General features: G+C 39.6%; 1 protein-coding gene across 1 annotated transcript in view; it reads left to right on the forward strand.

Moving 5' to 3' along the window:
* LCMT1 (leucine carboxyl methyltransferase 1) overlaps window positions 1–12,327 on the forward strand; it is a 71,789-nt gene that overhangs the window by 38,636 nt on the left and 20,826 nt on the right. Inside the window, exon 7 of the mRNA XM_003418826.4 lies at window positions 6,906–7,026. Coding sequence (XP_003418874.1) covers window positions 6,906–7,026 — 121 coding nt within the window. The remainder of the gene's footprint in view (window positions 1–6,905; window positions 7,027–12,327) is intronic.

Below are 12,327 nucleotides of genomic sequence, written 5' to 3' on the forward strand. Positions count from 1 at the left end.
ATGAACCCTGTATCCCATCTTTTACCCTGCAATTTTTATCATCTCATTGCTACTTAGAAGAGTTTTCTGAATTTTTTTAGGAGCAGTGTTTCTCAAGTCTGGTTTCACATCAGAATCACTTATGTTGCTCTTTTTAAAATACTGAGGCCTAACTTCATAAACAAAGTTCGAACGAAAAAAATTATAGCATAAAAACATGTAATTGCAGTATCTAAAGAAAGGATTGGAAACCCTGGTGGTGTAGTGGTTAAGTGCTACAGCTGCTAGCCAAAGGGTCAGCAGTTTGAATCCACTAGGCGCTCCTTGGAAACTCTATGGGGCAGTTCTGCTCTGTCCTATAGGGTTGCTATGAGTTGGAATCGATTCAACGGCACTGGGTTTGGTTTTTGGTTTGGAAAGAAAGGATTAGTATCAGGACTATATAAAGAACACCTACTGTTTTTTGTTGTTTTTGTTTTAAAAAGCCTCATGGAAAAATTGGCAAAGGATTGATGACCAGGCTGCTCAGAAAAGAAATCTGAATATCATAGAAAAAGAGTATTGAACCTTATAGTAATCTGGTGAAATTCTATTCATTTTTACCAAATGGGCAAAAATGTAAAAGTCTGATGATATCAAGTGTTAGCAAGGATATGGGGAAAAGAGAATGGTCCAATACCAGTGGTGGCAGTGAACTTAATACAACCATTATGAGGAACAATCTGAAGGTACCTAGTAAAATTGTAAAAGAGTGTGCCATATGACAGAGCAGTTACACTTTTGGGTGTGTCCCCCAGAAGGTCTTGAAAGTGTGCACAAGGAGGATGTTCATTGCAGCCACTGTTTTTTTTTTTTTTTTTTGGTAGCAGAAAATTGGAAACAACCTAATGCCCTTCAGTAGGAAAATGGATGAATAAAATATAAAATGACTGACCTAGATAACATGGAGAGAGCTAAAAAAACAAATGTTGAGTAAAAAAAAAAATTAAGTTGCAGAATAATATGCATTGTATGATAACAAAATGTGTAAATTCAAATGCCCTGAAATACCATATTTTCATGATTACATATGTACATCACAAAAGTATTTTTAAAATGGACCAGGAGGCTTCACACCAAGTTCTTAAGAGTGGGTTCCTAAGGGAAGTGAGGTGGCGTAGTTGTAGCGTGATACTGCTGATCAAAACCAGATAGCAGTTAAGGAGTTAGTGGGAGGTGAAGATGTGTAGGTGAAGATGACACTTCCAAGAATATTTGTGGTGAGTGACACAAGGTAGATGTTTGAGAGGAAAGTAGGGAGAATATTACTTTAAATTAAAAAAAAGAAGGTAAAGAATTAATGACAAAAATTAAAGAAATTAGCAAGTAGGGAAATCATTGTTAGAACAGGGTCCTAGAGGAGAGAGAAGGGAGGAGGTAGACCATAGATTGAGGTTAACTAGCCTTAGAGGGAAGGGAAAGACCCCAATTCTTCTAAGAGGGGAGGAAGGAGAGAAAGGACAGATGCAAAAACAGATGAACTTTGGGAAGTGGAGCGAAGAAAAGTGTAGGGAGTTAAGACTTGATCATTCTAATTAATCTTTCATTTAGGTGGGGATTGCTGTTTTCTCTACATCTTGAAGTTCTTTACCTGCTAAGCCTGGAACCATCAGCCAGGTTGTCATTGTTAAGATTTACTCACCCACCTGCTCAAATGTTGTTAGCTGCTGTTGAGTTGGCCCCCAGCTCATGGTAACTCCATGCACAATGGGATCATTGTGATCCACAGGGTTTTCGTTGGCTAATTACTCAGAAATAGATTGCCAGGTCTTTCTTCCTAGTCGGAAAACTGCTGAAACCTGTTCAGCATCATAGCAACACCCAAGCCTCCACTGACAGATGGTGGTGGCTGCACATAAGGTGCTCTGGCTAGGAAATGAACCCAGATCTCCTGCATAGAAGGTGAGAATTCTACCACTAAACTACCACTAAAGTACCACTAAACTCAAAAAACCAAACTCAGTGCCGTCGAGTCGATTCTGACTCGTAGCGACCCTTTAGGACAGAGTAGAACTGCCCCACAGAATTTCCAAGGAGCGCCTGGCAGATTCGAACTGCTGACCTTTTGGTTAGCAGCCGTAGCACTTAACCACTATGCCACCAGGGTTTCCTAAACTACCACTCAAAAACTACCACTACCCCCGCCTAAATGTTAGGAATGGCTGCTTAACCCAGCACTGTCACTCTGTATTTTCTGAGTCTTTGCCTAGCTGAGTGTTAGACAGGAAGGTCAGTAAATCATAAAGAGTAGTTATAACTCTCTTTTTCTTTGGGGATCTCCTGATGTGGGTCACAGATTGCAGTGTGTGGTATGTTCTTCTTAAGTCTTGATGTTCAAGGACACCACTGGTTTTCTTGGGGCATGTGTTATTCAGGGGATATTAGTGAGTGGAAGGCAGTAATAGATTGGTTAAAGCTGTTACTCACTCGGAAGCATGGCACTCTTTGTGTTTGAGGGGAGCACAAAACTTAGTAACGTTGTGGATTTGAATCTGCCCTGGAGGTGCAGTGGTTAAGCAGTTGGCCGCTAATTGAAAGGTGAGCAGTTCTAACCTACCAGCTGCTCCATGGGAGAAACACTGGCAGTCTGTTTCTGTGGAGATTACAGCCTAGGAAATCCTATGGAGCAGTTCTACACTGTTCTACAAAGGGTCCCTATTTTTTTTTTTTATCAGTCGGAATTGACTCAAAAGCAAGGGGTTTGGTTTTCTACTGATTTTTTACTAGTTATTTAATAGAAATAAGCTTTTTAGAACCTCTTTGAGCTTCGGTCTCTGCATTTATGAACTATGAATAAGAACTATATAACTCACAAGATAGTTTTGAAGGTTAAATGAAATAGAGCCTGTAAAAACAGTTGAACAGAAACTAGTACACAGTAGGCACTCGATAAAAGTAAGTCACATCAGAGTCTAGCTGCAGTTGCAGTAATCAGCTGTTTTGATAAATGAGACCAAAGATCGGGAAATCATCAATTATAAATTGATAGGGAAGTTTGCCTGGCTTTTGAAAATCTACAGAATGGATGAAAAGTAATTGATGTACTAGAATTATGTGTTTGATTCTTCCATGTGGTTTCCTTTGTGTTCTATATTTTCCTTTGTGGGCTATTTTTCCGTTGCTTTTCTTTCACTTACATTTTTGAGTACTATTAATTCTATTTTTGATATTGCTAATGGCTGTTTTTAAAATATATTTGTAAATTTTTTAACATTTTATTTTGAAATCATTCAGATTTACCAAAAAAGTTGCAAAAATAATACAAAGCCTTCTCGTATAGCCTTCTTCAACTATTAATCTTATATAATAATGGTTACCTTTTACATTAAACATTTTTTTGAGACTGTTTCTCTAATTATCAACTTATTAATTCGATGATGCTTTAGAGCCTTTTCCTCACCATTTCTGTTGATAAAATCTAGGATTTTAGGTTTAGGTTATTGCTAATTTTTTTTTTTTTTTCATTTTCTTTGTAATGTTTTTCTTTCTGATTTTCAACCCTATTTGCTACTTATATTAGACTGAATTCTCTTTCTTCTGCATTCAGCGCATTGTTTGTTTGTACCGTGATTTCCTGGGGGCCATGCTGAGTTTCAGATGTCTGCGGAACAGTGAGGAGCCCTGGTGGCACAGTGGTTAAAGCAGTCAACTGCTAACTGAAACATTAGCGCTTCGAAATGACCAGCAGCTCCGAGGGAGAAAGATGTGGCAGTCTGCTTCTGTAGAGATATATAGCCTTGGAAACTCCATAAGATCACTATGAGTCAGAATTGACTCCACGGCAGTTGTGGGGGGAGGGAGGGACCAGTGCTCCAGACAGCATTTGAATATATTTTTTAAATAACTCTTAAATTATGCAACATTTCATTGTTTAACAAAAAAAAGAAAAAGAGGAAGGAAGGAAGGAGAAAAAAAAAAAGAAACCTAGATGGGCAAAACAGATAGATAGCTGGTACTAGTACTGTCTGGTAAAGCCCCCTTTTCTGTCATATGATGTAGTCCTCATTAGTCCAGACACTGAGTTCAACTGCACAGGTTTGAAATCTGACAGGAACATGATGGCCTTGGACAGTTACTTCACCCATCTGTACCTTAATTTCCTCCTTTGAAAAATGAGACTAAAAATACTACCCAACAATAAATCTATTAGCAATTGATGATACTGATAACTATTAGTATATATATATGCCTGAACATTTCCATGCATTTCCATAGTTTTCGTTGTCTCTGATGGCTCCTAGAAGAGCAAATGAAAATAATTCCTAATCCCAATAGTGGGACAAATTTTATGTCAAAATTTGTAAGTATTTATTTTTCTTTAGGAAATGCTACTCTGATACATATACAGTTTTGGAATGTCTGAAGAATCAAATATGTCTGTGTATATGTGTGTATATATGTATATCTGTTTCCTTATTTATTCGTTTACTTATTCACTCATTCAGCAAGTAGTTGAGAGTCTACTATGTATAGGCACTCACATAGAGCCATGAGCAAAACATTCACAATACGGCATGAGAAAAGGGATATTAAACACCTGATTACAGTTGACTGTTTAATTATTCTTGTGGTTCCTTCTTTGAAGGAGTGTAGGAGAGCATCTAAGAGGCAATTTGTAAACCAGGATGGCTTTCATGTCAATAAATACAGTTCTGAAACATACTTATGAGCTGCCAAGCAGTCCATTATGTGGACATACCATGTTCTTTTCAACCCACTTCTTGTTGTTGGGCATTTGATTTCAAACAGTTTAAGTGTTCTAAGATTCCTTCTCCAACAAAAACAGATAAAAAAGAATCTACCTGCTTTGTGAGAGAAAGAACAACAGCCATGAGGAACATCAGTACTAGGGGGCAGGGAGGATAAGAGGATCCAGAAAAGGAGTCTGCGAAGGAGCAGTAAATGAATGAGAAATAAGCTAGTAGGATACAATTCTAGAGGCGGGGAGAAGAGAGTTTCTCCCAGGCTTTACCAGTCTGGTCAGTACTGAACTTGTCACAGACTAGTCAGGGTGAGAGAAGGTAAAGAAAATCGTTCCTACCCTCACAGAATTTTGGAGGAAGATGAATAGTCCAGTCAAGCCGAAAGATCAGAGTGCCCATGAGCTACATTCAGTCGTCTTGCATAGTTTAAGGGATCCTAGTGTTCACAACTGGACCAATAAGCCACATCATGAGAAATGGAGGAAAGATTAAAGTTGTCAAAGATTTCATTGTACTTGGATCCACAATCAATACCCATGGAAGCAGCAGTCAAGAAATCAAAAGACCCATTGCATTGAACAAATGTGCTGCAAAAGACCTCTTTAAATTGTTGAAAAGCGAGGATGTCATCTTGAAGACTTAAGGTGTGCTTGACCCAGCCATGGTGTTTTCAGTCACCTCATATGCACGCGAAAGCTGAACGGTGAATAAGTAAGATCGAAGAACTATTGACGCCTTTGGATTTTGGTGTTGACGAAGAATATTGAATATACCATGGACTGCTGAAAGAACAAACAAATCTGTCTTGGAAAAAATACAACTTAGAATGTTCCTTAAAAGCAAGGATGACAAGACTATGTCCTACATACTTTGAACATGTTATCAAGGAGGGGTAAGTCCCTGAGAAGGACATCATGCTTGATAAAGTAGAGAGTCAGTGAAAAAGAGGAAGACCCTCAACAAGATGGATTGACACAGTGGCTGCAGCAGTGGGCTCAAGCATAACAATGGCTGTGAGGACGGCGCAGGACTGGGCAGTGTTTCATTCTGTTTTGCATAGGGTCGCTGAGTCGGAACCCACTTGATGGTGTCTAACAACAACAACAGTCTTCTCTTTAAAAAAATTAAAGCTTTTAGATATTTCTACAGGAATTTGTTACTTTTCTTATTACCTGTTTTGTTGATTATTTTGGGTCCGGTGAATCAGAATGCATACTAATAATGTAATTTATTGAAAACTATCCAAATTGTTTTCAATTCTTGATGGTGAAAGCTTATATAAGAAAAATCAGATTCTATTAAGTGAATATCAGTATTTCCACATTTTATGAGTCAGCTTTTGATGTGTAACAGACCACTCCAAACTCTGTGGTTTGAGACAACTCATAATTTAGTTGTTCAGAATTCTGTGGGCTGGCAGTTTGGGCTGTGCTTAGCTGGGTGGTTCCTCTGCTGGGGTGGAGGGGTCAGGTTCAGCTGATGTCAGCTAGAGCTCCTTTATGTGGACAGTTGGCAGGTCAGCTGGGGACTAATTGTCTCCTGTGAAGCTCATTCTCATTCATGGAGCTTCACATCCTATAGTGGGCCAGCTTGGTCTCCTTCACATAGTGGTCTCAGGGCTGCAGGTACAGCAGGAGATCAAGTGCCAATGTGCAAGCACTTTTCAAGTCTCTGCTTGAACCATGTTTGCTGCTGTCCCCTTTGCCAAAGCAAGTCACCTGACTAACTCTGATTCCAGGGTAGGGAAATAGAGGCCACCTGCAGTATCACATTGCCACAGTATGGATGCAGGGCGGAGCTATGGCTGCCAACCAGAGGTTAGCAGTTCACATCCACCAGGCACTCCTCGGAAATCCTCTTGGGCACTTCCACTCTGGGTCCTGTAAGGTCACTGTGAGTCAGAAGTGACTTGACAGCAATGAGTTTGGGTTTTACAATCTGTCACATGCATATAAGGTTTCCATAAGCCGGACACATCATTGCTCATTACTCACCTTTTTATAGCACAAAACAGTTGGTCATGATGGTGTTACACGTGTATTACCGCACCACTTGACGATGTGCTTGCTTGGTCCTGGTTTTCCTGGGGTATGAACTGCACTGCCAGTACTGCAACATATGCACAATTAGAGGGTCTCAATTTGATGAAAACATAATTATGTCCCTTTTTTTTCTTCTCTTAAGCTTGCCGACACTCCTAATAGCAGAATGTGTGCTGATTTACATGACGCCGGAGCAATCTGCAAACCTCCTGAAGTGGGCAGCCAACAGTTTTGAGACTGCCATGTTCATAAACTATGAGCAGGTAAAAGGAAGTATGAGAAGTTTGAGTTCTGCATAGGACTCCAGGGGTCGTTGTCCCTATTTGTGCACCCTCAGTAATCTTGTCCTGCCTCCAGCCATTCTCCTTTATTAATCAATTCCAGCAGTGCTGGTGCTCTTCATTTCTTGACTTCCTGCAAACTTCTACCTGAGCCTATATAAAAGTTCTGAGTCCGTACTTCATCGTTGCATTTACCATAAAGTTATAGAACTTGATGGAGAGGATTGGGGCTATCATCTAGTGTAAACCAAGAAAACCCAAACTAGTTGCTGTGGAGTCAGGTCCAACTCATGGCTCCTGCATGTGTGTCAGAATAGAGCTATGCTCCGTAGGATTTTCAGTGGCCGTGACTTTTTGGAAGTAGATCACTAGGCCTTTCTTTCCAGGCACTTCTGGGTGGACTTGAATTGCCAGCATTTCAACTGGTAGCTGAGCACTTAACTGTTTGTGCCACCCAGGAGGACTGTCATCAAGTGTACGGCTAGCAGACTTCAGTGCCTTCAGGGGTAAGCAGGTGATGCAAGTAGAGGAAGTTGGCCGGGTGTAATTAGTGTAGAGTGGTGGGGACTGTGGTGAGCTGGAGCACTAATGTCCCATTTCATGGCAGCAGCCACTACTCTTCCAAGTAGTGACTGGAATGTTACCCTAGAGCTGCCAAAAGTCCCAATTTTTAAAGAGATGTTAGAAAACAGGCTATTAATATAAAATTTCCTAATTTCTAAAAATCACTGGCTTGGGTCCATTAGGTGCCTATTTGCATGTTCTGATCTAGCACAAAAAGGGTTATGTTTTAGGGCTTTGGAATTATCCAGCTTGGTCTGAATTATCCAGCGATTACTATTAGCTGTGTGACCTCAGGCAGAATTGTTCTGGAGATAGACTGCCTAGCTGTTGTGACCTGGGCAAGTTACATAACCTCCGTGTCTGTTTCCTCATCTGAAAAATGATGATAATAATAGTCCCTATGTCATGGGGATTATTGTGAGGAGTAAATGAGTTAATACATGCTCAAGCACTGACCGCAGTGCCTGGCTGTTAGGTAAGTGTTGGCTATTTCTCCTTGACCTCTGTAACCCTCAGTTCTTTGTTTTTAAAAGTGGATAATAATAGGAACTTGTCTGAATCATGGGAATTCATGAGATGTTAGACAAAGCCGGGGACATGATAAGCACTGAAGACACAATAGATGTTTTTTTTTAGTTGTATTTTAGATGGTTTACAGAGGAAATTAGTTTATTAATAAACAATTAATACACATACCATTTTGTGGCATTGTTTGCCAGCCCCATGACTTGCCAACACTCTCCCTTTCTCGACCTTGGGTTCTCCATTTCCATTTGTACAGCTTTCCTGTTCTCTCCTGCCTTCTCATCCTTGCCCCTGGGCTGGTGTGCCCATATAGCCTCTTTTTGTTTTCTGGGCCTGTCTAATCTTTGACTGAAGGGTGAGCCCCAGGAGTGACTTCATTACTGAGCTAAAGTGTTGTCTAAGGGCGATACTCTCAGGGTTACTCCAGTCTGTGTGAGACCGGTAAGCCTGGTCTTTTTTTGTGAGTTAGAATTTTGTTCTACATTTTTCTCCAGCTCTGTCCAGGACCTTCTGTTGTGATCCCTGTCAGAGCAGTTGGTGGTGGTAGCCAGGCACCATCTAGTTGTGCTGGACTCAGTCTGGTGGAGGCTGTGGTAGTTGTGGTCCATTAGTCCTTCAGACTAATCTTTCCCTTGTGTCTTTGGTTTTCCTCATCCTCTCTTGCTTCAGACGGGGTGGGACTAGTGGAGTATCTTTGATGGCTGCTTACAACCTTTTAAGACCCTAGACGCTACTCACCAAAGTAGGATGTAGAACATTTTCCTTATAAACTATATTATGCCAGTTGAGCTAGATGTCTCCTGAAACCATGGTCCCCACAGCCCTCAGCCCAATATAATTCAGTCCCTCAGAGAATTTGGAAGCGTGCATAGTGGGTAAGTGTTACAGCTGCTAACCAAAAGGTCGGCAGTTCGAATCCACCAGGCACTCCTTGGAAACTCCATGGCGCAGTTCTACTCTGTCCTATAGGGTCGCTATGAGTCAGAATCGACTCGACGGCAGTGGGTTTGGTTTTTGGTTTTTAGGAAGCTTCCATGACCTTGCCTTGGTCAAGTTGTGCTGACTTCCTCTGTATTATGTACTGTTTTAACCTTCACCAAAGTTACCACTTAATCTAGTTAGTGTTTTCCCCTCCCCATCCCTCCCCTCCCTCCTAACCATCAAAGATTGCTTCTTTCTGTGTGTAAGCCTTTTCATGAGTTTTTATAATAGTGGTCTCATATAGTATTTGTCCTTTGGTAATTGACTTATTTCACTCAGCATAATGCCCTTCAGATTAATCCATGTTATGTTTCACAAATTCTTTATTGTTGTGTAGTATTCAGTTGTGTGTATGAACCATAGCTTATCCATTCATCTGTTTTTGGGCAATTAGGTGTTTTCAACTTTTCGCTATTGTGAATAATGCTACAGGGACATGGATGTGCATAACCCATGTCTCTTAATGTGATGGCTCTTATTTCTCTAGGATATATTCCTAGGAGTGGGATTGCCAGATCACATGGTATTTCTATTTCTAGCTTTTTAAGGAAGCACCATATCATTTTCCAAAATGGTTGTACCATTTTACATTTCCACCAGCAGTGCATAAGAGTTCCAAGCTCCCAGCAGACTTGCCAACATTTGTTATCCTCTGTTTGTTTGTTTTTTGTTATTCATGCCAGTGATGTTAGGGTGAGGTGGTATTTCACTGTAGTTTTGATTTGTATTTCTCTAATGGCAAGTGATCACAAGTATTTCCTCCTATTTCTGTTAGCTGCCTGAATGTCTTCTTTGGTGAAGTGTGTACTCATATCCTTTGCCCATTTTTTAATTGCATTATTTATCTTTTTGTTGCAGAGGTGTTGGATTTTCCCATAGATTTTAGAGATTAGACGTTTGTTGGATTTATCGTAGGCAAAATTTTTTTCCCATCTTTAGGCTCTTTTGGCAAAGTCTTTTGATGAGCATAAGTGTTTAATTTTTAGAAGATCCCAGTTTTTTTTTTTTTTTTTTTTTAGTTATCTAGCTTATCTTCTGGAGTTTGTGTGTTGTTAGTTATGGTTTGTACCCTACTAATGCCGTGTATTAGGGCCTCTAGTGTTGATCCTATTTTTTCTTCTATGATCTTTAGAGCTTTTAGTTTTGTTTTTGGTCTTTGATCCATTTTGAATTAGCTTTTGTGTATGGTGTGAGGTATGGGTCCTGATTTATTTTTTTGCAGGTGGACATCCAGTTTCGCCAGCATCATTTGTTAAAAACACTGTCTTTTCCACCATTTAATGGACTTTGGTTCCTTGTTGAAGATTAGGTGGATGGATTTACACTTCTGTTCTCAATTCTGTTCCATTGGTCAGTGTGTCTGTAGTTGTACCAGTACCAGGTTGCTTTGACTACTGTGGCTGTGTAGGTTCTGAGGTCAGGTAGCACGAGTCCTCCTACTTTATTCTTTTTCTTCAGTAGTGCTTTACTTATCCAAGGCCTCTTTCCTTCCCATATAAAGTTAATGATTAGTTTTTCCATCTAGTTAAAGAGTGCTGTTGGTATTTGGATCGGGATTGCATTGTAATTGTAGATTGCTTTGGGTAGAATTGACATTTTCACAATGTTGAGTCTACCTGTCCATGAGCATGGTATGTTTTTCCATTTATATAGGTCTCTTGGTTTCCTGCAGTAGTATTTTATAGTTTTTTTCTATAGTTCTTTTACATATGTGGTTAGATTTATACCTAAATATTTTACTTTTTTTTAGGTGCTATTATAAATGGTATTGCTTTTCTGATTTCCTTTTCATTGTTCTCTTTGTTGGTATATAGGATTCCAACTGACTTTTGTATAAAACCCAAAACCCAGTGCCATCTAGTTGATTCCGACTCATAGCGACCCTATAGGACAGAGTAGAACTGCCCCATAGAGTTTCCAAGGAGTGCCTGGCGGATTTGAACTGCCAACCTCTTGCTTAGCAGCCGTAGCACTTAACCACTATGCCACCGTATGTTTGTCTTATATCCTGCTACTCTGCTGAATCTATTAATTCCAGTAGTTTTCTTGTGGAGTTCTTTGGGTTCTCTATATATAGTATCATATTATCCACAGATGGGAATAGTTTTACTTCTTCCTTACCAATTTGGATGTCCGTTATTTCTTTTTCTTGCCTTATTGCTCTATTTAGGATTTCCAGCATAGTGTTAAGTAGGAGTGGTGATAAAGGTAAAGGGCAGCCTTATCTTTTTCCTGTTCTCGGGGGAATGTTTTCAGCCTATCTCTGTTAAGAATGATGTTGGCTTTTGGTTTCATATAGATGCCCTTCGTTGTGTTGAGGAATTTCTCTTATATACCTGTTTTATTGAGAGTTTTTATCAGAAAGGGGTGTTGGACACTCTGGAATGTCTTTTCTGCATCACTTGAGATGATCGTGTGATTCTTTTGTTTTATATATGTGATGGATTACATTGATTGATTTTCTAATGTTCAACAGTCCCTGCATACCTGGTGTGAATCCACTTGGTCATGGTGTATTTTTTTTTTTATATATATATGATGCTGAATTCTATTAGCTAGAATTGTGTTGACAATTTTTGCATCTATGTTCATGAGAGGTACCGGTCTGTAATTTTCTTTTTTGTGTGTGGTGTCTTTATCTGATTTTGGCATCAAGGTTATGCTAACTTCATTGAATGAATTCAGAAGTATCCCTTCCTTTTCTATGTTCTGAAAGAGTTTGAATAGTACTGGTGCAGGCTCTTCTCTGAATGTTTGGTAGAATTCTCCAGTGAATCCATCTGGGCCAGAGCTTTTTTTGTTGCGGATTCTTTTATTATTATTACCTTTCCAATCTCTTCTCTTGTTATGGATCTGTTCAGATTTTCGATCTGTTTGTGTTGGTTTAGGTAGATAGTGTGTTTCTACAAATTTGTCCATTTCCTCTAGGTTTTCAAGTTTGTTGCAGTTTAGTTTTTCATAGTACTGTGTTAATGATCCTTTTTATTTCAGTTTGGTCCATTGTCCCTCATTTCATTTCTTATCTGGTTTATTTGCATCTTCTGTTTTTCTTTCGTCAGTTTGGCCAATGTTTTGTCAATTTTGTTGATCCTTTCAAAGAACCAACTTTTGGTTTTGTTGATTCTTTCTATTGTCTTTCTGTCCTCTATTTCATTTATTTCTGCCCTGATTATTATTACTTCCTTTCTTCTGGTGGCTGTGGGCTTCTTTTGC

Source organism: Loxodonta africana, chromosome 12, assembly GCF_030014295.1.
Source record: "Loxodonta africana isolate mLoxAfr1 chromosome 12, mLoxAfr1.hap2, whole genome shotgun sequence".
Taxonomy (NCBI): Eukaryota; Metazoa; Chordata; class Mammalia; order Proboscidea; family Elephantidae; genus Loxodonta; species Loxodonta africana.